A 27782-nucleotide genomic window follows, 5' to 3' on the forward strand; every position below is an offset into this window, starting at 1 on the left:
TCAACTGACAATTTCAGCAGTATTTTAAGCAGCAATGTATGAATATTTCATGATTGGAGTATAATGCTCTAAAGCTTGCACATAGTGTATATGCACAAAACGGCCATGTATAATAGGTTATAACAATACATCATACACATTCCATGTATGGCTACAGACAGGTACAGAATGTGCCAATTATGTGCATTACTAACTCTTCAAGATATTAAACAGAAATCTGATAAAACACATATGGAATCTCTTCTGCTAACACGATTATGACTGAAACATTCACTAAAATACGGATGCATAAAAATAACCTTGTACATAATGGCTTTCCCACGTGTATTAGATCTACAGATTATCATGCATGCGCTGCATCTCTAACATGCGTGACAACCTCAGAAAATCTATCTGTGAACTAAATCTATCTGCCTCCTAATATCAGGAACAAATGAGTGTATTCTTTTCTGAATTGATGATCTAAAGGCAAAAAGAGTTGGATGTTGTTCAGATTTTAACGTTCTTTGAGACAAACTTGTGACATGGAGCGTTATTGTTTGCTGCTGTTTGGCCTCATTAATCACTTATATTGTTTTAAATAATGAGTGATTAAGCCGAGGGTCTTTTTTCATCATGTGGACAATAAAGTTCCTAATTAATGTAATAGAAGAAAGGTTCAACTCTAGAGTGGAAGGATTCATTGATTAGTTTATCAATAGAACATTGATTAATTTAAAAAAATGACAAATATTCTCTGGATTGAGAAATTGGAACTGAGATTTTGCTGTTTTCCGTTATTATAAAAACAGAGTCCAGGTTCACTTTGGTAAACTTTCTATACATGGATTTTTTTTCTTTGTTATGACACATGCAGGTCAAATTTCCAAGTCGTCAAAGCTGCACAGAAACCCCAAATGCAAGGGGAAATGACACAGGTGCATATCAAAATATACAATTATTGAGTGCTAATCACTCCAAATATAACATAATATTTTTGTTTACACAAATACAGCAAAAGATGTAAGGCATAAAACTAAAATGTCAATCAGGTGCAGACTGATGTTACTAAATAACTGCTCTGAAGAAACAAAGTCTGTGCAACACTGACCGTGTACGAGCCCAGCAGGAGATAATGCTAACGTGGTATGACAAGGAGATAAGAGCTCCTACTGTAGAGTCCCCAAGTAGTGGAACAATGGACACACTAGGGGATACCAAAACAATCAAATCAGCCTATTTAAAAAGACATAATGATGTAGCGCTGGGGTTTAACCCTGTGGAAGTGACGCAGGGCAAAGTAATTAAAGATTGGCCGGTTGTGATTAGATGGGAATTATGTAAAAGAAGAATTTGAAACAATGTTAGCATCTTTTGACTGCAGCACATATTAGTATTTAGTCTGCAGCAGCACTGCGACACAACACTATGTGTTTTAAATCATCCCTGAGCCATGAGAGTTAGAGGCAATGTTGTTCTGTTTTTTCTCCAGCTCAACAGATGACAAACCCTCTGATTCAGTTCCCCTCTGCCACTGCATATCAATCCCCAGGCCCTGCAGAGGTCAGAAACATCTGGGAATAAACAACTCTATAAGGAAAATAAGAGATCATTACTGAATATTGATTGACAGGAAACTGTCAAGGATTAGCCTGAGGAACTTCCAGATCTTAAAGTAATTTAAAATATGTTAAAATACACCCCTACCTTGGGGTTAAGCCACAATCAGCAAAGAAAACAATGTATTCTCCTGCGTCCCCTCTACGGAATTTATAAACACACCCGAGAAAGCAAGCAGCAGCTGGTTCTCATTGGTTCCCACTGTTAACTGAAATACCTTCCTAGCTTCCTGCTCACTCCTCCCAGTGAGGGCCGTGCTGAATATCCTTATATGCATGTGTGTGTATGTCTGTGTGTGTGTGTGTGTGTGTGTGTGTGTGTGTGTGTGTGTGTGTGTGTGTGTGTGTGTGTGTGTGTGTGTGTGTATGTGTGTGTATGTGTGTGTGTATGTGTGTGTGTGTGTGTGTGTGTGTGTGTGTGTGTGTGTGTGTGTGTGTGTGTGTGTGTTTAGACCACATCACCAGGATTAGTTGTGATAGGAGTTGAGTGACCTTGAGTTCAGTGCCGGTCCAAATAAACAGTGGAGGTGTTGATACTAACTCTCAGCAGCAGAGCTCAGGGGACGTCACACTAAACCAGACGTAACGACTTCCACAGACCCCTAATCCTGCCGGGGAATAGCTTCATCACGGGAGCAGACATCACTTTAAACTAACACTCATGTAAGTATATGTGCTTAGAGATACCTGGACACACATACTTTTGCAGGAACGCTAACTCGACAAAAACAATGATGGGAATCAAACGGGTGAATGTGAGCCGAAATGCAAATTTACCGAAATTATAAACACAGTTGAACACAGCAGCAAACATATTTGCATTTTCTCTGTACTTTAAGGCGTGGTTTACACTGCACAGCAGAAGGATCGCATGGAGATTACATTCACACCTAGCACCTTGTTTCCGTAAATTGATGTATATCCTGTTTATCAGGACACTGGGTTTATGGAGTGCACGATAAAGTAAGATAGTGAACGCCAGCGATAGGAAGTGATGTTTGTGATGAGACATACAACGCCATAAGATGTTATCACACCATTAAAACAAGCTTTGTTCTAGGTGGTCACGCAAGAGCACCAAATGTTTTTTAGGTTTCTATAGTTGTTGACTGTAAGAGTACAACAAATAACACTTTGCCTCTCGACTCTTTAGCTTTGATGTGCAGTCATGTTGACAGCATGTCAGACTGCACCTCCACAGGATGTGATGGATTATTTCCTGTGGTTACAGACATCATGTGGACGTTGCACTCGAACACCTTCTATTGGCAGATGAGCCGTGAAAGCTACAACAAGCCAGCTGAATCTGAACTACATCTCTCATGTCGGAGTACTTTTTGAATCTAACCTTTTGCCTTTTTAATAATGTGAATTCCCCAAATACAGCCCTCTACCTGCTAACGACCACACGAGGAGTGAATAGATAACGGGTAACTAGACGGTCAGGTACTATAAGGGAAGTAGGGTTGCTCTGTGGAAGGAGTTCATCTGTGCCAATGCTCACACTTATTGATTAAAACAGACCATGAAAGACAGCATCTACCCGAGGGTCAGTGGCTGATTAACCTCCACTTCTCAACATTTTAATCAACCACTGACCTCTAAAGAGCTAAAACAATGAGGCTCTGTCTCCTCTGCTCCACACAGGCCTATAATGAACCTGGTCCCAGCAGACTCTCACACCACACAGAAGTACAGCAGGAACTGTGTAAAAGATGCTGCTTGCTTGAGGTAGTTCACTGAAAATCAAGGATACCGTTTCCATAAGTTATTAATAGGATGTAAAACGCTGTCAAATATGATACAAAAGACATTCCAGGCTATGATGTGTGATCGGTAAAAAACTGTCAGATCTTCAAAAAAATGTATTCAATGTATATGGTGAGGTTCCTCTGACAAAATTTAAGAGAATATGACAATTTTTCATAGATTGACACTTCCTAAACAGAGTATAGGCCTATGTCAGCTACTAGATACAATTACACAACAACACACATCTAAACATCCTATGCTACAACATGTTGTTGAAGCATTTCTAAATAAAGTTTAAAAATGTGAGGAGCTTTTCTAAAACTATGAAATGCTTTCAATAGCAACATGTTGATTCACTACTCCACTGGTCCAGACTGAAATATCTCAACAACTATTGAATGGATTGACATGGAATGTTGTATATTTATGCTCCCCATGATGACGTCTTCTTGGTGATTTCCTGACTTTTCCTATTTATTTAAGGCTGAAAGTGGTCACAATGACTGCAGGAGAGCAACGTGACCTGAGATGTGACTATTTGCTCAAACACCTCTAATGATGCTGCTGCCAGGATCATGCCGCTCTTGCTCCTATGAGCCATCAGATAAGGGAGTCTATCTAATTCATATTCTAATTAATATGGGGCCACACTTCCTGCTTCTCAGGGCCTTAGGGGAGGACATCATTCATCCGGCATGATCTTGAGTCGGAAGGTTCCGGTTCACCCAGCCAACCGTTCTCTTTCAAATGCTGCCCGGATTTCTCTCACAATCTGCTCATCCCTTTGTCTAATCTCTTACCTGTCACTTCCTGTCATTTTATACAATATGAGAGTGTGTGGAAAATAGAAATAAAGACCCTTAAAGATAGTTGCAATAGGTGTGTGCCTTTATATGATGAGAGAAGCAATGTGGCATAAACGCAAAAGAGAGGAATTCAGAGAAAAAAAAGAAAGAGAGAGTGGAGCTGTTGCACACACACACACGCACACACACACACACACACACACACACACACACACACACACATACACACACAGTCTGGAAGCCAAATTACAACCACAAGAAATAAAGCATGTTTTCTTTTGCCATTTGGAATGATCATTCACACACCTGCATGTAGTCTGGTTTGTTGTTCTTCTTGAGGATCCAGAAAATTCACATGAAAGTTAAAAGGGTTTTGCGATTGGTTTAAAGTCTGCCTCCCATCCCCATATCTTCCCACTAAAAATGCTAACATACTAAATGGTGAATGGACTGTACTTGTGTAGCGCGTTTCTAGTCTTCCGACCACTAAAAGTGCTTCAACACTGCATGTCATCATTCATGGTGCCTGCCCAGCAGGACTCTAACTAATATTTATACCCATTCATACACCGCAGGATCGGCCTGCGGGAGCAATTCAGGGTTAAATGTCTTGCCCAAGGACACATCGACATAGACTAGCGGAGCCAGGGATCAAACTGACGATTCTCTGATTGAAGGACGACCCTGCTCGACCACTGAGCCACAGTCTTCTATATGTCCTCAGCAAGTTAAGACAACAAGAATAAAACAGCAAAATAATAAATTCTAATTTTAGGAAGGAACACAAAACAAACTGAGAGAACTCTATGGTTAAGGTTTGGGTTAACATGATTTAGGGGACTTTTCTCATCATCGTTACAATTAGATTGGTTCAGATCAGTTGGAAACAAACAGCAATGTCCAAATTAAAGTTGCAACTGCAGCAGCAACTATACTGTAATTACAGACACAAAAGGAAAGGAACAATAAAATGGTAAAACCAGTCAGAAATGCGTGACATTCTGCATGCCATGCTCAGAGTGCAGGGTCAACGATGAAAACTGAAATCACAGAGGTATTGTAACGGTACTGCAAAGGAGAACCACATCGCCTGAAGCTGAGTTCCCTTTAGCTGACACCGTTCACAGTGAGTGGGAATCACAGAGAAGCTTCTTTAATCAGCAGCTTCTGCGTTCTTTCAGCGGTTAAGAGTGAAGTTGGTTGGTCGAGCGAAGAAGCTCCGCTCTTCCTTTCATTTGAATGCCTTCTTGGCAGATACGCAGTGTGAGAGGAGAGGAGGTGATGTGAGGAGCGACGGGGACGCAGAGCGGCAGTGCTAATGCAAACTGACCGGAGGTGACAGGCAAACTGTGACCAGAGCAAAGAGAAAACACTCCTGAAGCACACACACACACACACACACACACACACACACACACACACACACACACACACACCCTTGCACTCTCTCTTGCAGCTTGCTTGGTGTATAAAGAAATAGCACACACAGTCTTTATTCAGGCTGGCAGCGAGGTTGCTTTAGAGAGGCTTCACCCCGAGTCCTCCATTCTTCAACTGGAGGACTCGGGGTGAAGCCTCCAAGTTGGCAGACATCATGCCTGCCTAAGTGGACCTGAGCAAGATATTTCAGCCCTCTGCACTAGGTTTAACCTGCATTGTGATTGGATGGGACTGCATAAGAGCTTATGATTAAAGAATAGTACTTGTACACAGTTGAATCACAGTTGCAGTTAGATGAACCTGAACACATTCAGATAGACATCCATACACTGAGCCAAAACAAACTTTAAGATTTAACAAAGGATGTTGGGAAGACACAAAAGCAGGTTGCTTAGCAATGGGAACATATTTTTTCTTGGCAGAGGACCAAAGAAAATTTCTTCAAATAAACCCAACGCTTCTGTCTCTGCCTTTTTGTCCACCGTGCCTACAGCCACATCACAATCATGTCAAGAAATACTGAAAATGAGGGCTTGTAAGCATTTCAATAAACAATCTACAGGGTGAAAATATTCTGTGTCTTGGATAAAGAGTTGTGCAGCTTATCACTGGGTGCATCTGTATGTCCCACATTCACTGTTTCTGCAGCTCCTTCACTCTCAACGTTGTGACTGGCTGCTAGATTCAGCTTTTCAAAAAAAGGGTGATGATCAAAATCACTAATCAAATAGGTAGTTGTCATAGCTGTATGATGGTGTATAAATTATACTATAGAGTGTATCAAGCTGAAAAAAATCTGCCATTCCAGCAATTGATATAGCCCTTTAAACCCTCACCCTAACCCTAACCCCTAATCCTATTTATTGTTTGAGTTGAGGTTGTACATGGGGATTAAATATTGTTGTAGCCCCTATTTTTTATGTTTAATTTGATTTTGTTTTGTGGCCTGCACATTTATTGTATGAGTTGGTGGAGACCAAAACAAAGCTAAACAGAGTGGTTATTAGACTTAAAGTCAACTTCACCTGAATCCTAATTGTGGTCTGTTTTGGGTGGAAATCTGGCAAGAGGTAGCTTCTTTTTACTCTTATGTTTCCATATTAATTCAGTTGAACTGTGCACCTCAAATAAAAGAAACAAGTTTCTATCTACAGGTGTGCTGGGATACCAATGAGCTTCCCCCATTTGTGTGCACAATAATATGGCACCACAGGCTAGCTTTCATTTCAGGGCTCCTCCTTCCCTTAGTCCCCTGCCACTTCTGTAAAATAACTCGAAAGAACAGAAAATCTAACCAGAAAATCCGACAGAGAACATATGAATAAGAGTTAATCCCCTCCGAAAGCTATTTTTGAGTGCTTTCTGTCTGTTTGAAGTAGTGCAACGTTTCCTGTTCATTTCTCTTTGTGCACCGTCTCTACACCACCTTCCTCACAGCCCTCGTCAGCTCACACATTCACAAACGTTTGCACTTTTGTTTTTATCTGTCTGTCTGTCTGTCTGTCTGTGTGACACACACACTTCCTGTCTCTGTTTCCCTTTAACGGCTCCTGACAGGTGGTCCTACGGGGCCCATCTCTGTTGGCAGTAGGCTATATCTCCCACAAAAGCCTCTCCATCTGGGTCAAGTCAGAGATTAACAGGCCTCGAAGGAAGAAGGAGAAAGAAGAAGCACACACACAAAATGCAAAGCAGTGGCAGAGCTGGTGTGTGCCAGTCACCTGTGCATCTGGGCATGTGAGTTTGAGTGTTGCCTTTATGTTTCTGATTGTACTGTATGTCTGCATGTGTTGTGCATTTGTGGGTCTACATGTGCACTTCTCATAAAAAGCAAGAGCCTGGAATAACAACAGTCTCTTAACCGCTCAATTACACAAGATGGCAGACGGTAGTGGCTTGAATTAACAGAGCTGGATTGATGCTCCACAGTACAAACTGGTGATGAATAGAATCAGAAAATCTGTTGCTGGACTATTGCCAATCACTTAATGAATCATCGTCATTTAATAAACAAAAAAATGTAAGACGAATACTCGGCTTGAATTTTTTTACTTTTGCTCTCGCTGTTAGCAAATGGAGAACAAATGGAAATGCTCCAGTTCCTCAGAGTACTTTTTAATTTGTGTTTAATAAAATAAAAATTAAAAAGCATCGTCTTTTTAAGACTGAATTGCTATTTTGTTTCCGCTTTCCTTCTTGTTTTCAGATGGAAAGAGGATTTGATTTTGCTCTTGTGGGTTCATATGATCGACATAGGTGGTTTGCAATACATTATCATGGTAGAATGAGACAACCAGTTACAACAAAAGGAATTAATTTAATACATTAAAACAAAATTAAAAAAGGATTCTTAATCATTTCAATTGTGTGTTGTTATGCAAATCACCACTATAGATTATATCAAAGTCTATAACAAAGTAAAAAGTTAACATTTCAAATTTCTGTTGGCCTACACTAAAGCCTTTTATACCAGCTGCAACAAGGCTACAACAAAAACATCTGTATTGGCCAAAACGGATCATCAACAATCGGCAATCAGTATCGTGAAAACGACGTGGTACCTTTTGAGCAAATGGGAATACCACAGCCCTGTTTCTCAGTTTTCTCTTGTCATGTGCACCAATTAAAAAAAACTATGATGAAAAATCCACCTTTCCAGTAGGGAAATACTTCTTTAAGTTATTCATTATAATGATATGAATAACATCTGGTATTTTGGGAGATGTTTATGAGTTGCTATGATATCTCTGTACACCTTCACTTGTCAAAGGGATCAATGGCTTCAAGATTGTTTGTAGCTTTCCCGGACTACTTTACTCTTACCAGTCTCACGGGAGCTCTTCCTTTATTCATTACAAGCAATAAATCCACGGAAGATGGAAACAAACTTCAGCTCTAATATTATTTACACTTTCAGCTTTAATTTTCTCCTGTCAATGAGATAGAGGCAGTGAAAATCAATGTTGCTAATCATAGCTGCCCTCCCAGAGTAGCAGTTAGTATAGTTTCTTACTTTATTTCTGTGTCTACCTTCAGAGATATCCCTCTGAAGCTAAATGTTTGTCTGAGTCTGGCATGCTGGAAGTACAATATAATGAAGCCCAGTGCCCTCGAACACAGACTCAGCCATCCATTCATTCACAACAAGTCGTGCACAAATGAATCATGCATGTATGAGCTCATGTGCACACACTTCAAGCAACATAGCAAACATGGCTATCCTCTCCGGTCTTCACATCATGTCCTTGCATAAAGATAAGTCAAGCAGCAGCAGTAACAGTAAGCAGCACATCTGCTGTGTTTTGTTTTTCATGCCGTTTCTGATGCCAGCAAAGATGTCTGTGTTCAGGATCAGTTCATTGTAATTAAGACAGTTATTGTATTATGCACAATGCTGGTAATATAGTTCTTAGTCCTGGGTGAGTCCTCAGCAGCTATAAGCCAGGCCTGCTGCCAGGCTGTACCGTAGCGGCCGTAGTCATCCCGCAGTATCAACGCACTCAGCTATGAAACGTAGCTGACGTGATTGTGTGTGAACCACAATTACGTCCCAAGTCCCTGACAAGTGACCACAGAGCACTAGTTGTTCAGTCAACTGTGGAAAATAAACTGATGGACCCTGCCTCTAATGCCTCCATTTGACCAAAACACCATCACTGCAATGTCACACACAGTTCAAACTGTTTGGTATAGAAAGAGATTGGCAGCAGTGTGACAGGAGGGAGGGGAGAGTGGAGCCTATTTGTGCTGCTATAGAAAAGCTGACAGAAAGCACAATCATTTTGTATGTGTGCTTGTGGCATTTCAAACATTGGGGGAGTTTTTCCTCCTTCCCTTCATCAATGTTATTCAGCAAAATTAATTCCGCAATGGGACTTTGTGTGTGTTTTAGGAACCAAAGAGATGTTATGGCAGGTCAATGACACATCATTTGTATGCATTTACCTTGTGGCTGATTGGAGTTAACAGTAATACAGTAGATTTTAAGACACAATATCTGTCACTGTTGGTTAAGTGTTGCAGGGACTGGCCAGTGCATGACTGTTTGTGCTTTCCGTTTCTCAAAAAATACATGACGTTTATATAGTAGCAGCTTTACCACGCGTCACTTATAGCCATTTTTTAAACAATGATTTTATACAAAGGCAGACAAAAGCCGCCTCACCTTTTAGCTGGCATTAGTGTCTTCTTTTCTTAGTTTTATGAAAAGTGTCTGTACATGTACTTGTGCAATTTATGAAAAAATACAAATCCCTAATAATGAACATTTTTGATATTCACACTTACACACAATAGAAATACTGGTCCAAACTAGTTTTCGCACAAGTGCACTGCCATGCCGACACCCACCTCTGCAACACCACTAAAAATAATCCAATGTGGGATCAAAAGACAACCAAACCGCTCATCATTGTGCTTCTGTTTCCTATAAGCTATTCATGAATTGAATATTTAATACTCGCCTCCGAGGGCATGATAGTGGTGGGTGTACACTATAAACCACATAATATCCCTTGTTTATGTTCCAAATCATCCAAGCCAGATATATTTTTGTAATATTTCCTGACAGCATGCACCTTGCATCTAACTTGTATCTGTTTACACCAAGCACTACGTTCCATAGTACTTTTGTTGAAATGAGATTTCTAGAAGTCACAAATTATTAAATTGACTTTGTGCTTTCATGGAAATAGCCAACAGAAGCGAAGAAGGACATCAACAATGATTTAGGATTAAGGGGGAGTCCAACATTGTCTGTCTGGGGCCAAAAAACAGGGGCCCAAAGCAATAAGCTAAACCACTTATAAGTCAGAAACACACACACACACACACACACACACACACACACACACACACACACACACACACACACACACACACACACACACACACACATACACACACACACACATCTGCTGGTCACAGAACCAGGAACAGAGGCTGCTAATGGACTACTTTCATTTCTAATTACAGGATTAATTTGTCCATTTAGGCCTGAATGAAAAATGCTCAACAATTTGAGAGCAAAACTGGGTTGGACAGACTGACCGTCTTCACCTTTACTGGTCTGATAGACAACCTTTTAATCAATCAATCAACTAATTAATTGAATTATAAAGAAAATTTACACTAACAAACTGTCATTTGTATTTGTTGTTGTTGTGGTGTCTGACCATAAATCTTTATTCCAGCAGCATAGAGATCTCAGTTTCCTTGTCACAATCAGTCATTGTGCTCTCTCTCTCTCTCTCTCGCTCTCGCTCTCGCTCTTGCTCTCTCTCTCTCTCTCTCTCATATCAGCTGCATTAATATTTACGGCCTGGCAGGGTCACAGGCTGTCACAGGGAGCACCCCATAAAGCCTTTCACCGATGTCCTGCCAGCCCCACTGCAGTTATGTGATCGTGATGGAAAGTCTACAGTTATCGTGTGTATGTGCCGTCAGTGATTTGTGTGCATCGTTAGCGAGATGTTTGGCGATGTGGGGAGCATGTGTGCGTGTGTGTATGTGTTTTGTGGTTGTTAAAAAAAGAGGGAAGCTGTTGCCCTCCTGACCATGCAGTGTAAGCTCTCTCTCTGTGTGTGTGTGTGTGTGTGTGTGTGTGTGTGTGTGTGTGTGTGTGTGTGTGTGTTATAAGCAGCTAGCAGTGTGACGTGCTGAACAGACATGCTTTGGACTCAGATTTATCCCCAGAAAATCTCCAGCCATCCGCATGTCACTGAAATGTTTGTGTAAATTACACACGCTCCTTTTGTCTAAGATAAACAGGCACACACAGGCATTTGTCAAATGAAGCTGTCATGGAAGTTCAACCAGGAGGGCCAACACACCCTGGCGCTTCTCACAGATATGCCAAAGCCAGTCAATTATATCCACAATCTTCCAGCGTCAGTTACAAATTATCCCTTTTTTTCTTTATATTAGTAGATATTCTATGCACAAACAAATTAAATATTGCATTACAAATTAGTTTTCTTTATTTTTACATTTACTGGAAAAACTGGAAACATGGGAAAGAAAGGACACAGCACACAACAAAGGTGTTTACTGGAATGAACATGAAACATGAACACATGAAACTAGTCTCCAACCTTACATGGTGTAGCTCACATTTCTATTTAAGTACAGTAGCAAATGTACTTTGCTACATTCCACCATTGGTGTATGCAATGTGATCTCAAGGGAAGGCGTAGTATGTTAATGTTATTTATGGAGGGACACTGCACACTAATTAACATGAGCACTTGAGTCCATCATTTAAAAGTACCAGATTTAGCTGGGCTAATTTTCATCGACAGAACCTGGCAGGTATAGCCAGCGTACAGCTGTGTTGTGCGTCATGTCATGTACTTTAAGCTTTTTGCATGTAATTTAATGCAGTTCTTATTCCCGATTCGTCCCGTACGGATGAACAGGGCAAAAACCCAATTGGTTAGCTCCAGGAAAAGATTGTGGTTTGGGTTAAATTAATGACGTTTATGACCTAAATCAGTCGTCAACATAAACAAGTCAACAGTTGTCTTTTGGTTCCACACAGGACACAACCAGCTGCCTCCTGGGTGAGTCCTGTGTTGGTTTGTCCCGCCCATCCCTCTTGTCCTCCGCCTTAGACAAACTTTCTTGCTCTTTATACTACATGATCTTCCGGAGCGCTTGCTCTGAGCGTCTATTGCAGTGGCATAAAATGACTCGCGATAACACCCAAAATAACTGAAGACAGTTTGGTGAGAGCAGGCTGGTATGCTCAAGGAAACTGTCAGAAATCATCTTGTATGATCATCTCTATCATTAAAAAGGGCCGCTCACTCAATCATATATCTCCTCATGTTTCTTTATCAAGCTGTGAGTTCCACTGTAAGATCCAGGCACTATTTTGGGATGCCTCACATTGCCTGTGGATAACTCTTTGCTTCAGGGTTGCCTTGGTGACTATACGAGCTGGTGCCAGGCAAACACTGCAGCAGTGTTAGGGTGGCAATACATTTCCAAGCTACAAATTACCCTTGTTTATGCATACTTAGAGGATATATATTCTTAAAAATGCTCTATTCTAGAAAACACTTGGATCTTTCTGGAAAAAAAGATTGGATTGTTATTAGACTGGCAGGACATGTGCATTTGTGTTAGTTACAGCCTTTTTAGTGATTAAATATGCACGATAGTGCTTACGTACGTAAGGTGTTAACAGTTTTAACACTGATTGATCTGCTTATGAGTAGTTTAACTTACATTGAGAGAGTTTTTTTTAGATATAATGAAATCAGCTTACTGTAAAGCTCAAATAAAGCTCAAATAAAATAAAAAATAAAAACAGAGGACATGACGTACGTACAACATGTGCATGTTTATGAATCCAGCAGGCGGTAACATTGATAAATGGCGTCAGAAATATGGGGATGACAGAACATGATGACAGCCGCTAATCTTTGAAGATCCAACATGAATGATTGTTTTCAGTGTCCCAAGCAAGTACGAGCAAGCAGCCGTGGGATGAGCATATCCCTCGGATCAGGCCCGAAACATGCTCGAGGTCCAACCTGTCACTCACATCTTCTGATGTGGGTGAATGCTCTGTTTTGGTGCTTCTGAGTCTTAGAGCAGGTTTTGATACTGTAGATCCCGGCATCCTTCTGAAAGGCTTAGGCCGTGGGTGTGTGTCTTTAAGAGCGCCTTAGACCGGTTCACCTCCATCTGTTTCATCTCCAAGTTTTTCCGTATTGCTTGGTCCCGACATGTTTGAAAATGATGCTTCTCACTGTTGCGTGCCTCAGGGTTCTGTCTTGGGTCCTATAACAGGACCCAATAATAGATTTTAGCACGATTCTACTTTTTACAGTCTAATGAAAACACACTTTTGCCCAAAGACGCAGATAAGACTGAGGTCCTTGGCATAGCTTCCAAGGTTACTCCGTGTAGTGGGTCCCTCTCCTCCGCTGTACAGTCTAATTTTAGAAATCTCTGTGTTATATTTGATTAGGCTATACTAACGTTAGTATATCCTGCAACAAAAGTGAACTGCAGTAAAAATGCTGCAGCCTGTACAGGCCTGCTGCTCGACTCAGTCTGCACAGGCCTGAAGCCCCGCCCTTCCTGCTGCACAAAATGCTGGTTGCTTGTTTATTCAAAGTTTTCTAATGTTAAACACGTCGCATGTCCAATTGCACAATTTCGATATTGCTCATCCTCGGTTTCACAGAAGTACACCTGCCAAGTAGGATGTAGATTGGATGATCGGTTCTCGAGATATGCGAAGGACACACCCACATACAAACTCTGAGTCTGTTGTATCACCCCCTGAGCTAGAGATTATTATTCACACTTAGACCACTGCAATTCCCCTTTCACTTGCCTCAGCAAGTCGTCCTTGGACCGTCTACAAATGGTCTAGAACGCTAGTGCAAGGCTGTCGACCAGGTCCAGCAGCATGACTCGCATCACAACCATCTTTATTTTGGTTTCCCTTCAAGTTCAAGATTCATTTTAAGGTTCTGGTTTTCAAAAATAGAGCACTGCATGACCTGTTCCATTCTTATATCACCAGTAGGTCACTTGGGTCTTCTGACCAAGGCTCAATGGTTGTCCCACGCACTCACTGAAAACAAAAAGGTGATTGAGCCTTTGAAGTGATAGATCCAACACTGTGGGACGCTCTTCTTATAGACACACAATTTGTTGATGCCTTTAGAAAGCAGCTGTAAACTGGCCTTTGTCTCAGCACCTTAAGGTCTGCTGTTGCTTGGTAGCACTCCAGTTAAGAACTTTGTGACCTGCTCTGTGAAAGATGCTACACTAAATAAAGTTTCTCAGAGAGTCACAGCACACCAAAGTGATGACACATTTGCCCTTTCTGACTATACTGGAGTGTTTTTGGACTGCAGTTCTTCGTTCAATAAGAGCTGGTCATGGTTATGGCAATAGTTAAAGTATTCTCAAGGAGTCCATGGTGTTATGAGAGCTGAAAACATGCAGGTTGAAACCCTCTTGGGAATGTGGAACATTAGCTTATTTCTATTGATAATATTGAACAAAAGAGACCAGCACTGAAAAGAGATTTCCTCAGCAGAGATGCAGCTTTTATATTCTCGCGGCGTATGGTATAGGTCGAGCCCTCGCTGGCATTGAAATAAACCTTTGTAGCTCTGCTGATTAATGCATTATGGTGGAAGGCAAAAGCAGCCATGAACTTGAATTCATTTTCTGACTGTAATGCAAAGCAAAATGAAACACCCTCGAGGGTTATAAAGAGCATAATAAAATAAATATTTCCTCTGCTTCTTTCACAAGCTCTCCTCAGCTGGTTGGCCTTCAGTGGCATATATACATTTACATAGTCCGTAATCTTCCAAAGTTACAGTAAACTGATCAAACCAATACTGTGAATAACAAATGCTATGTAAACAGTGGTTTTGATGATCTTAAACAAGGTCAAAGTCGGACTAAGTATAACGAAAGTGAGTAATTAAACCATGATTAGATTTTTCACAGCATTTTGCAAAACATCCATATGATATCTATGCTAACAGGCTCACAATGACGAGGCATTAGAAGAAAATACAGTAGGATTCATCATCTGGAAACAATAAATGTCTGTACCAAATGTCATGACAAACCATGCAGCAGTTGCTGAGATATTTCAGTCTGGAAGTGGTGGATCGACTGACAGACTGTAATTATATATATATTTTATGATAGCCTGGCTAAAAAAATGCAGCTCAAAACATGATTTTAAAAAAAAGTGTAAACCCCAGTAGCAATGTAACAGAAAGCAGAAGCAACAGCATCTTTAATGACGTATGTCTCTATATAGCCATTGGAATTCAAAAACAGTCCTTTTACGAATAAACTCAACAGTCGCAGTCCAACCATGCAAGCAAAGTCAGTAGTGCAGAGAAGCACTGTCTGACATTAAAACCATGGTTCAGCTACACAGCCCCGTCAAAACACTAAAGGACAACTTGCACTCACATCCCTGTGGAAACATGAATGTGAAGTAGCTGCTCATGTTAGTCTCTCTCACTGCCTGACACCTCACAAGTGCAGTGACCGTTTCACCTCAAGACTGCTGTGCCTCTCCATTATTCAAATCTCTCCACGCTACACTTCAGTCCAGAGAGGTATTGACTCAGTCCAGTTTAAACATTGCTTTCTTTTTATGAATGAAAAACAGTCTCACAAATGTTCACAAACTAAAACTGGGTCTATATTCTATATTCTATTATAGTTCAACATTTTGTTTAAAGATTTCCGTTTTGTGTGTGGATGAAACAAAAGAAATGCAACATATTACAAGTTAATTTGACAATGTTGGGATGGTATGTGTATTTTTAAACAGCAGGTAGAACCAAGAAAAATGTGTCCCCCTGCTTCCATTCTTAATGCTAAGCTTATTGCCTCTTGGTACTATCTTCTCATGTAATGCTTGGCTTGAGAGGGAACACATTGTACAAAGCAAAGCCAATCAAGAAGATGATGTGTCATGGCTGGTAAGTGCTTTAGAGGTGGAAATATAATTAACTGTAAATTAAACACATAAGTAAGTATATTGAGATATTTGCTGCTGTACTGAACATACTTGCAATGTAGTGTGTTAATCTCAAAGATTTCCATTGAACTAAAGGTCTGTTAACTCATCATTTATCGCTAAAGGAGTTAACACAATGGTGATTGAGCCTCTGGCCCACTGATGAAATACTTAACACTGCAGACCATCTCTGTCTTGTTTGCCCTGCCGGGAAACAAGACAGAGATGCCCTCTAACTCTCTATGTCTTTCTGTCTCTCTCTGAACACATAATGCATCACAGTCACAAACAGCAGCAGACTGCAGGTAGTCTTGTCTTTCTCCTGCCTCCGAGTGATACGGGGTAAACCTGCCACGGCATTAACGCAGCACACTTGACTGGATAGAAAACTACAAGATAAGGTAGAAGAGTAGGATTTACTCCAACACATGGACACAGTCTATTTTCTCCTTCCACAGAGAAACATATCTCATTTTATCTTTGATGTGGAGTTTACAAGGAAAGTATGCAGAATTTCAGATTCAACACATCTTTTCTCCCCACAATGGTGCACCTGTTTTTCCCACTCTGGCATAAAAACATTCAGTCTCCAACCATTTCAGTCAGCGTCATATGCTGACTGCAATGTATCAAAATAAAAAGTAGATCTCTCATTTTTTATTTATAACTCATATCTGTCTCTAATACGTCGATTTAACAGGAATCTCAGAGTTCTGCGAACACTTTTGAATATTTTAAAATACTGACAGATCATTCAAATTAGAAAAAACTTTACTTAAATATTTTATACCAAATGTTTTAGGACTTCAACTAAAGATTATAATTGTTATTTGATGAATCAATTAAACCTTCAGTCTATAAAATGGCATAAAACAATAAAACATGCCCATCACAAAACATACATGTGGTGGCGGGAGCATTGTTGGGCTCAGCCGCAGAGGGGTGTGGTTCTGGGTGGCTCAGGGGACGGTGCCTGGAAGAGGCCTGATTGTGTTTGTCCCCAACATAAGCAGGAGAAGGCAAGACACTCAAGAGAGACCGAGGTGACCGACGCAAGACGGTCCGTTAGAGCCGGAACAAATAAAAACGGTTACGAACCTTGAAACCTGATATGCTGGCATCATTGTGCTGAGGGGAAAATCATTGGGGTAACGGGAGCTTGTTACAATAAGGAAATAGGAAATAATAGAAATCCCACTCTTACACCGGTCTTTTCAATATGAAGATGCAGCTAGCAGCAGGTTAGCTTAGCTTAGCATAAAGACTGCAGTCTTGCTGTCTTAGTGACTCCAAGACGTAAGTGCACCGGGTAAAGAAATAGTCTGCGACACGATGTGTTGTTTTTACACTTACACAAACAAGCAAGACAAAACATGTTAATTAGTGAGCTTTAGTTGTGCTGGTAGGCAGCTGTCTGTAACCTTTTGACAGAGCCAGGCTCGCTGTTTTCTCCCGGTTTTCAGACTTTGTGCTTAGCTAACTGGCTGGCTCTAAATACGCTATTTAACGGACAGATATGAGAGTGGTATCAATATTCTTATCTAACTCTGTACAAGGAATCAATTTACATAATCTAAAAATCAAAATAGTACATAGAATAATTCTCTATCAACTGACTAGTTGAGTAATTAACTTATCCTTTCAACACTACATTTTTCATAAAGTAAAATCCTAAACTGCCCAGATTGTAGGACTAGCCCCTGGACCTTGTTTTATCATTCAAGACTTTGATCTTGAATAAGTCAGCAAAGAAAATCAAGTCTGTAACGCACATGCTTAAACGGTTTGGAGAACTGATTTGGAGAAACTCCAGCTATTACAAATCACGATGCAGAGCATGGCCACCCACAGTTGGCTGGTGGGTTGGTGCAGGATTGCCAGGCCTGAAAGCATCCAGCCGGTGTATTAGTCACCTGCCTGTCAGTGCTGGGTCTCGGCCAGAAATGGAGACGCTTGACTGTGAGTACTGAACATGACATGCTACAGTCACAAGAACTACACCAGATATTAGTTTTTAGACCCCTCTTCAGACATGAAGCTGTGGCCACCGACTGACATACAGTACTAGTCTGCTAAATTAGCAATGCTTTTTAAAGAAAGAGAATTAAGAGGATTTCACTATTTTATAGTGAACACTGTGTGATCAATTTCTGCTCACATTTCTGCATATTTCCTTTGATCCACAAGAGCAGAAATGATTCAGATCTCTTTCATTGTTGAAACATCACACAAAGCCAAAGACAGGGAGGGGGAGGGGAATATAAATGTGAAGGGATGGATATATGTGTAGCAGGGAACCAAGGTAATAAAACCAAAGAGAGCGAGACAAGTGAGATGCAGTGAAAGGGGAAGGGTAGAACCATGATGTGGTGAAGCAGTAGAAATAAAATGAGATTATTTATGGCATTAAGAGAGCATGAAATAGAATCAGGCAGGGGCTTGTTTGTGCTGTACCCAAAACTTGATCTTTAAAGGACAAAGACTGAAAGATATGCAGTCAGAGAGAGATCATCTTCAGTCAGTAAACCACCTCTATCTCTCTTTGTACTTCAAACGAGGGGAAAAGGATGCTTTATGTTATACAATGTATCACACATGCAAGCTTGGGGATTGTGGGCGACAACATGCACTACATGACAGTCAATTAAAGGTTTTCTGGATATATTGTGGCAGAGAAATGACTTCCGAGAAATGGAGAGAAACATTTCACCACTCAGATGTAAAGCAAGATCAGGGCGAGATCAAGTTATCTGATTATTTATTAGCAAGAGAGGTCTTTCTGTGTGGAGTTTGCACATTCTCCTCGTGGCAGTGTGGGTTCCCTTCGGGTTCTCCGGCTTCCTCCAACAGAACAAAGACATGCAGCTGAGGTTAATTGGAGATTTTTTTAAATTGCCTGTAGGTGTGAATGTGAGCGTAAATTGTTGTCTGTCTCTATATTTGTGCCCTGTGATAAACTGGAGACCTGTCCAGGATGAACCCTGCCAATGCCAGCTGGGATCGACTCCAGCGCCCCTGCAACCCTAAATAGGGTAAGTGGTTTGGATAATGGAAATATCTAAACATGGAAACCCCCCCCCCCCCCAAAAAAAAGAAACTAAAACAGGAAAGAAATTCTGCTTGCTAGTAGAAGAGGAACATCAGACAAAGCATGTAGAATGGATAATTTAGTACCACATTACATACAAATCACTCTGTGTCAGCTTTCTTGTTGTTTTCACCCGTGATAAATGAAAAAAGAGGTGTAACATCAGCTGTCAGATCAAAAGCAAGTGGTGAGCTAAAGCTACACAGTAAACCTTATTCTGAAGTAGTAATACAGTTCAATGATTTTTCATCTGTGCAACCACAGAGAAGAAAAGTGTAGACTTCTAGCTGACTTTGTTCCTGTAGTTTCCAGTCCAGTGGCTATGAAAACATACAACACTGGAGCTGTGATCCAGGGATTTTAACACAACCTGAACATGCCCCAAAGTTGAAACTGTGAGCCATGGTTGTTTTTTAGACATGTTTAGCATTCTGTCACATTGTGTCAATAAACTGAGATGACAACTTGGAATATATTTATAGGCTTAGAGATACTGTATATATTAAATCAATGCTATGTTTTAATTGGTAAGTAATTAATGATTGGTCTGCAGGTTGTCAAATACAGCAGTTAATAATGTTGTTTGCAGTGATTGATATTCTGGTGTAGTCTATAAACTAACATTCTGTATATGTGGTGATTCTAACAGAAAAGAAACAAAGTATCTGTTTCAGTGTGTAAGTACGTGACTCTTATAACGTCACTTCTCCCCCTTGACTATCATTGCTTTGTTCAGAGTTGTCAGATTAGCAGCTGAGCGTAGGCGTTCAAAGGACACTCACCACAAGAGAGAGCGGCCTCTTCCATGACACCACTCCAATCAGTCCAGAGAGCAGCACCTGGGAGAGAAGACCCAAAACAGATGCTGTAAGAGGTGATCGATACCGGCATGTATGTGAAAAAAACAAACATCGCGGGTTCTGAAGAGAAATTCCTATCAATGATAACTTTGCAATCACCAAGAAAATGAATGGCATCTGGGAAATGAGTTTGATGAAGCAAGAAAAATGAACAGTCAGGTGATCGTACAGGTTTCAAATCTGTTGTGCTCTCAGGATGCTAACGTTGGTCCGTCAGCCGGTTGGTCCACCAGTTTGGTATAAATCCATTGCCATTAAAGTTTTACAGACATTCATCACTCCCAGAGAATGTGCGCTACTGACTTTAGTGATTCCCTGATTTTTGTCATCTAGCCATTTCATCACATTTGGTCAAAATGTTGCTTTGCCCAACACTGTACTGTACTTTGTCTTTACTGCTAATTAGCACATGTTAGCATGCTAATACAATGATCTAAGATTTTTAACATAGTAAACAAAGTTAACTTCTGCATGTTAGCTTTGTAATTGTAAGCATTTGCTATGATAAAGCAATGTTGTGCTTAAGTACAGCGTTTGAACAGCTGCTTCAAAGGCTGTTGTATCTTAAGCCTAATGGGTATTTCAGCAGAAAAAAGCTTGATTTGTGGAGTTTGTAGACAACCACAGAGACGCACAAATCCTAAGGAATTTGACAACGTTTGATTGGAGATCCTTACAACAACAAGCTTATTATGTCCCAGCCAAGGAGTTCATCCTCCTCATCCATCAACATCATCGTCCATATTTTCTTTCCAGCCAAGACGTTGTGTTGGGCCAAACTTATATGAAACTATTGTATTACACATATCAAATAATTTGAAAGACCATTTGACAAAGGATTTAAAAACCAGGGGACCAAATAGAAAAAGAGAAATTACATGCCATGCACAATTCTCTGCAGTACTATGTATGGCAGGAGTGCTCAAGAGGGTATCCACACAGGACGCATAGGCGCACAGCCGTAGGAGAACAAATCAGGCATTGCTTCTCTAATGAAGACAGCAGACAGTACAGTTGAAACCGCTGGAAATCATCACCTCAACTCCCTTTTTTGGAAATGTAAACAAAGGCACATGGCACATCACATAATGAGGAAGTATTAGTAACATTTCAGGTGCCCTCACTTTCTGTTTTACCTCCAAATGAAGTGTTCTACAGAATCTGTTGGCTTGTTTATAGCCTGTGTAATAGTCTGAGCACTTGTTTCTTGCTCTCTTCTTCTTCTTGTGCTGTGACCATGTTCTCATTTACTTTTGGAAAGTACAATGTTCTTAAAGAAAATAAATTATATTTGTCCTTATTGTCCTTATTGACACAACTCAACAACACAATGAACAATTAATTTAGTATCTATTTAAAGTCCTTCAGTTACCTGTTCTATTAAACACAAAAAAACGTCCATATGGGATTCAGTTCTTCTGCGGTTTCTCTGGTAAATATATTTAAAATATCATCATTTACAGGTCAGGTGGGAGCTGTCGCTCCTGTTTGTCAATTCTGTGCCCATCTGTTGCCAGTTATGTCACACGTTTCTTAATGTGGATGTGGATTATCTTTGCCAACTGCTCATTATATATTCACAGGCTCACTTTTCCATCGGTTCATTTTCCTTTATTTGCCACGTTTAAACGACACGACTTTCAAAGACGCCGGATCGCTGTGCTGTCGTTGTTTTTCAGTAAGTGACGTTGTTGTCGGCACACATGTTCACATAATAGCCTGTTTCCACACGTCTTTACTATTTCCCTCCATGTACATCAATCACTGTGTTATATTTATTCATCCAAACATCCTCGGGGCAGCAACAACTTTAGTCATTGTTGCAAAGCAACACATTCAGTAAAGCTCCTGTTGTTACGAACAACCCCTCAACCTGTGTCTTGCTCTCATTATCTCACCATCAGACTCTCAACAGGTCCAGATATGTGACTGTGTCTTTGATGCATCAGCGTGCCTCTCTGCTCTTTGTACAGTTGTCGATTTGCAAGCGCAGAGCCAACGTGGATTTGCTGAAGTGTGAAGAAATCTGGGCTAAAGTCGCGTCGTGTGAACTCGGCTTCAGCTGGGAACAAATCAACAACGGGACCGTGTAGTTTGAGGTGCTTATAGAAAACTGAATGCTGTGAGCTCTTCTAGGACTGTAACACGCTTAAGTGCCATGTTGCATCTTTTCACAGTTGGTTAGCTCTTCTAAAGTGTCTCCAGCTTCTTACAAGTGTGATTCATGCCTCACTCAACTTGATACACCATACAGGAAACTGTGCACGTACGTCTCGTTTCATTTGACTACTGTCAGGGGCTAAACATAATCATATAGGCTGCTAAAAGTACACTGTTTGGTCCCAATAGTGACTTCATAGATATTCTGTGTTTAGTCACTTACTGACATCTGTCATTTGTTTGTGATACACATCACGGGTCAGACTAATAGGCTCCTTGAGCCACAGGTTGAACAAGAACATGAGTTTAGGACTCACCTCCCATTTGATTTGTTAGTTACAGGAAGCTTTATTCATTCAAGTTAATGGTTCTACTACAAGTTCGACTTGAAAGAAATCTACACTTATACACAAGACATCACAACAAGACAATGCAATCACACAAAGAAATCATCTCACACACATACATTAAAACACTAATATTATTCAAAATCAGTTGTCTCTAACTTCAGTTCGTTTTGCAGTTCATCTACCGGTACTTTCTGTCTCACCAAATTCTTTAGTTTGTTTAATCGTATAATGTATCGATTAGATTTTCATTGACAGCATGCAGTAGGAGTAAGGACAGCAAAGCGTTGTGCTCTTGTGAAAAGCTCGGTAAAGGCATTGAGAAATAATGTACAGAAAAACATGTCCATGACTGCTACTATTGTAACAGCAGCTGCACATTATATCTGTTTTCCATCCATCTATCACAGTGGGCTGCAGCCTATAATTCTTGCACACATTGGGCCAAATATTTATTGTCACAATACTTTATTCATAGATATAAAGTAATAATAAAAGTATACTGCATGAATAACATACTAACTCATGTCCTCCCAAGAAAATTGACATGCAAAAGACATTTATTTACTTTAATTGAAAAAGCCCTCTAGCGGCCGGAGTGATGCAGAAGGCAGCAAAGGAGGAAGTCAGGTGGTGACACTATAGAGTGACAGAGTCCACATAGGGAGGCGATGGATGGATGTGTCAACAAAAGCTAACACGCGCAACAACTGTTTGTTTTCTGTTTCCAATCCACAGTCAATGTGGATTTTCTTTTGACCAAGACAACAATGGCATGATCAAACTGATGTATTTTCCACCTGTGATTTTGAACAGTTTTGGGAGCCACAGACCTATGATGCTGTCCTGCTGATCAGAAAACACTCACACATGTCCATCTAGATGGGCAAATGGTGTATTTTGTCATTTAAGTTGGAGGACTTCTTCTGTTATCACCATGGCGACTTCATCAGACTTCAGTCTCTCAGGACTTATTGGTGCTCTGGGTTTTTCCATTAGCACTGATTTGCTTTTATATTTTGTGCTCCTTCTACCTGGAACCAGTTACCCTTCAGCTTGATGCTTGACTGAAATGAAACGATCTGGACTCATCTCTTTGTGATGTCCGTGCTTTCCTCTGATACGTATTACTATATTGTTGTTATTGAGCTGTCGTTTGATTTAGTCTGTTTGTATTTTATAACTTCGTCACACTAAACAGCAGATGTTTTTTTAAACGAGATGCCTGATTTAATTAAATTTAGATTTTCAAAAAACCTATTTATTTTCTCAGCACGCTTCACTCTGGGCGTGGTGTTGCATTTTTACAGTGCCGACTTCTGTAAGTGTGAATTTGCGTATCATCGTAATGTGTGTGAACAAAGGGTACTCATAGCCTCCAGCGCTCCTTTCCTCCATGGTCTCTCTCTGTGCCTTTCACCCTTCTTCACCCTCCATTTAACACCAACATGCTCTCCCCATTCCCCCACCTAGCTCTCCTCCTTCCCTTCCCTTTTATTTTTTATCTGTTCTCTCTCTCTCTCTCTCTCTCTCTCTCTCTCTCTTTCTCTCTTTCTCTCTTTCTCTCTCCAGTTTTGACATCTTTTCCTTTCCATTTTCTGCCTGTATTACACTCCATCTCTGTATTTCTTGCTCTCGCTCGGCGGCCACACAATCACAGTATATTTCTGCACTTACACACTCACTATCTAGGCTTCTCACTTCTATTTCCCTCTCCATCTTGTTACACTCGCTAGTCAATCTTACACTTCTTCACTCACCTTGAGGGGACATTACATGAACTTACATTCATTTCCTGGAGACTTATCACTGCTTGCCTGGCCCTAGCCCTTACCCAAACCTTAACCACTGACCCAAAGATCAGCAGTTTCCAAGTCGGGGACATGCCTTCTGTCTAATGGTCTTTAGTCTGAAATGTGTCCCCGGAGGTAGCCTCACTCAGGCACACGCACACACACGCCAGAATGATATAATTATAAACCTGAAGGTCATGGCTGGTGCTTTTCCATTTTTTTAATACTTATCTAAAAATTCCACGAAAAAACAAACCCCATGTTTCCAACTAACACACATTGTCTGTTTCACCTTATTAACTTCCTCATCATCCAAAAACTATTAAAAAAAACACACTTAAGTTGTGTTTTGGTGTTTTTACTGATATTTAATAATAATAGAAAGATACAATGATATACAATTGTATAATGTAATGACAAAATGTGTCGGATAAGTGTATAAAACAAGATTAGAGGGTGAGACCATATTCTTGTTTTTTCCAATTAATTTATGATTGTGAAATCTTTCATTTTCATAGTTGCAGTCAAATCCACAGTCATGCTTAGAAAGCAAAATAAAGACTGTAACCCCCTAGTGTCTGGGTGTGTTGCAACTGCCAGAGACAATGTGTGTCTATTCTGTCTAGAGTGCCAGTGGCTGCTGTCTCTTATTATTGTCTTTATTGTTATTGAAAGCTAGGTCTTTTTTTTGTCCAATAACTACTTATTCTTTGTTTGTTTTTTAAACACATCTCCTACAAAGTTTGTGAAGCAGGAAAAGGAGTGCTACAGTTTTCCTTTTGCTAATATACTATTTAGGAAATGTAGATACAAAAAGAAAATAGTGTAATACGCATAACAAGCAAAGAACAGCCACCGAGTAGAAATTGTGTGTCTCTCTCTCTCTCTCTGAGAGGAAGCATGGCGGTGGAGAGCTGAGAGCTGAGTGTGTGAGTTGGAAGTGTTTTATATAGTATTTAGTAGCTAAAGTGGTTAATATAGTGTGTAGTGTAGTGTAGTGTCACGGTGGAGTTGTAGGGGTTGTTTTTTTTGTGTGTACGTGGGGTTGGTTGGGTTCGTGGTTGTTTGTTTGCGGCTGCTCGGCTCACGCCGGGCGGCGCGGCACGCGGCATGGACTACAGCGGCCTGACGCGGAGACACGGGGTGAGGATAGCGGGCTTCCCCTGCTCCGTAGAGGAGTGCGGGCTGGCCGTGGGGCACAGCAGCGTGGTCTCCGCTGCCCGCATGAGCGCAGGGGTGGTGCTGTTCGTGGACAGCGTGGCGAAAGCCAACATGGTGGTGGCGGGCGGGGTGCAGGTGAACGGCGAGTCCGTGGCCGTCATGCCGCTCTCCGCGTCGGCGGTCCGGGTTACGGTGTCGAACGTGCCGCCGTTTATCAGGGACGAGGCGCTGGTGAGGGAACTGGGAAAGTATGGTAAGATTATGTCCCAGGTGAGGAAGGTTTCCTCTGGGTTCAAGTCGCCAGCAGGTGCTTATGGTTTTAAATGGCCACGGCAGAAACCTCGACCACGTGGTCAAAGTGAGGGTGGAGGATTTTGATTATGTTATTTTTGCGACCTCAGGGTCCAAATGTTTTGTATGCAGGAGCTCAGGGCACCTGGCCAGAGCCTGCCCTGAGAGGAGAGCAGGTGAGGGCGCTGCAGGAGCTCCTGTTGGGGAGCCGAGGGCTGCAGAGCAGGAGCCGGAGGGCAGAGACCCTCAGGATGACCAGGCAGCACAGGAGGGGACAGGTGGGGTCCAGAAGGTGGGTCAGGAGGGGGAGGGAGACGTCCAGCAGGAGGACGTGGGAGGACAGGAGGAGGAGCCAGGTGAACTCCAGGGGGACGGGGTCCTGCAAGTGGACGGGTCCAGGGAGTGGACGTGGTCCAGCAGGTGGAGGTGGGTGATGGGCAGGACAAGCAGGCGACTGCTGGAGGACAGGTGAAGGCCAGTAGTAAGCAGGTGGTGAGTGTAGAGTAAGGAAACAAGGCTGACATGGAGGAAGAGGAGGAAGGGTTTAAAGCCCGTCAGCTCAAGAAGAAGAGTGTGGGGGGGGCGCGGGGAGCTCGCAGGCCAAGAAGGGACCAGGGGACCCCAGGGATGACGGAGGAGACAGAGAGGAGGGTGAGTCCAGTGAGTTCTCTGACAGTTGTCTTAACTCTGGCTCCGAGAATGAGGGCGTAAAGGTATACGGTCTGGAACAGATTAGAACGTTTCTCAAAGACACAAAGGGAATGAGGAAGATAAAGCTACTTCTCTGATAAGGAGGGGTTGGGAGAATCTGCTAAGAATATCCTCCGCAAGCAAGGAAGTGAAGGCTTCACTACGCTGGAGCGCTTCAGAGTGAAGAAGCTCATAGTGAGGATCCTCGACGAGCTGCTAGAGGAGAGTGTGGTCATGAGGAGAATCTGTGGAACCAGGAAGTGAGCGGGGCCAGGACGGAGAGCTGGAGTCCAGCCAGCGGAGGACCTGTTGGACCGAGAGACGGAGGGAGGAGGAGGACGCTGCAGAGACCGGCAGAGGAGAGGAGGGCCGGCCTACACGGTACCGAGCTGTCTGCCTGCTGTGGGACGTCCCAGGGGGTCCTGGAGCAGAGCAGAGCGGACCGTCAGCGCGGAACGGACGGACATGAGGAGGCCGTGCTTCACTGTTTCATATGAAGCCTTATTGTTTACTTCTTGTTTTTTTGACGTCATAGGAACGATTTTTGGAGGAAAAGGACAGGAAAAAAAGTCATTAAACAGTGTGTTTAAATAAGTGTTAAATAAAGGTTTTGTAAAAGTTAAAAAAAAGTCTCTCTCTCTCTCTCTCTGTGCTGTTCCTGGCAGCAGAGAGGACATGTACTCAACAGTGCACAACCAAGGTTGAACTGAGCTCTTATCATATTGCAGTTTCTGGTTACTTACCCAGCTATTTCAGTCTCAGCAGATATTTCCATAATTATACAACTTGAGTTAGCTCAACTTAATATTATTCCTTTTAGGAATTCAGAAGAAAAATCTCAAGTGAAAGAGTGTGTCAAGCCCCAAAGAGATTATTTCTTCTCCACCAAATTTCACTCTTCTATTCCATTTTTAACATCATGACTCTTATCACATTGATGTAGAAGCAAGGAGCAGATGATGTGCGCTCCTTTGTGAGTGCGAGAACCAGATTTAACATTGAAGTGCACTGTTCCTTCCAACAAAAAGCCATGTTGTCTTTTTGTTGTATAAATCAAGGGTACTATCTAACCTACAACGCATACACACGCACACACACGCGCACACGCGCGCACACACACACACACACACACGCAGAGAGATGGTTGAACGATTACCTCTGCAGCAGAGACTTAATGTAACTGAAATGTGGGGAGGCTCTTTCTCTCTTTTTCTTATTCTGACCTTTTTTTCTCATGCCATCCTTTTCTGTGCGCCCATGCATTCAGTGTGAAG

At 41.6% G+C, this 27782-nt stretch overlaps 1 protein-coding gene across 1 annotated transcript in view; it reads right to left on the reverse strand.

The window, feature by feature from the left end:
- fam189a1 (family with sequence similarity 189 member A1) overlaps window positions 1-27782 on the reverse strand; it is a gene marked incomplete at both ends in the record, with an annotated part of 81872 nt that overhangs the window by 23028 nt on the left and 31062 nt on the right. The window contains one exon of the mRNA XM_079216723.1: window positions 19989-20045. Coding sequence (XP_079072849.1) covers window positions 19989-20045 — 57 coding nt within the window. The remainder of the gene's footprint in view (window positions 1-19988; window positions 20046-27782) is intronic.

The sequence above is a fragment of the Taurulus bubalis genome (assembly GCF_910589615.1).
Source record: "Taurulus bubalis genome assembly, chromosome: 4".
Classification (NCBI taxonomy): Eukaryota; Metazoa; Chordata; class Actinopteri; order Perciformes; family Cottidae; genus Taurulus; species Taurulus bubalis.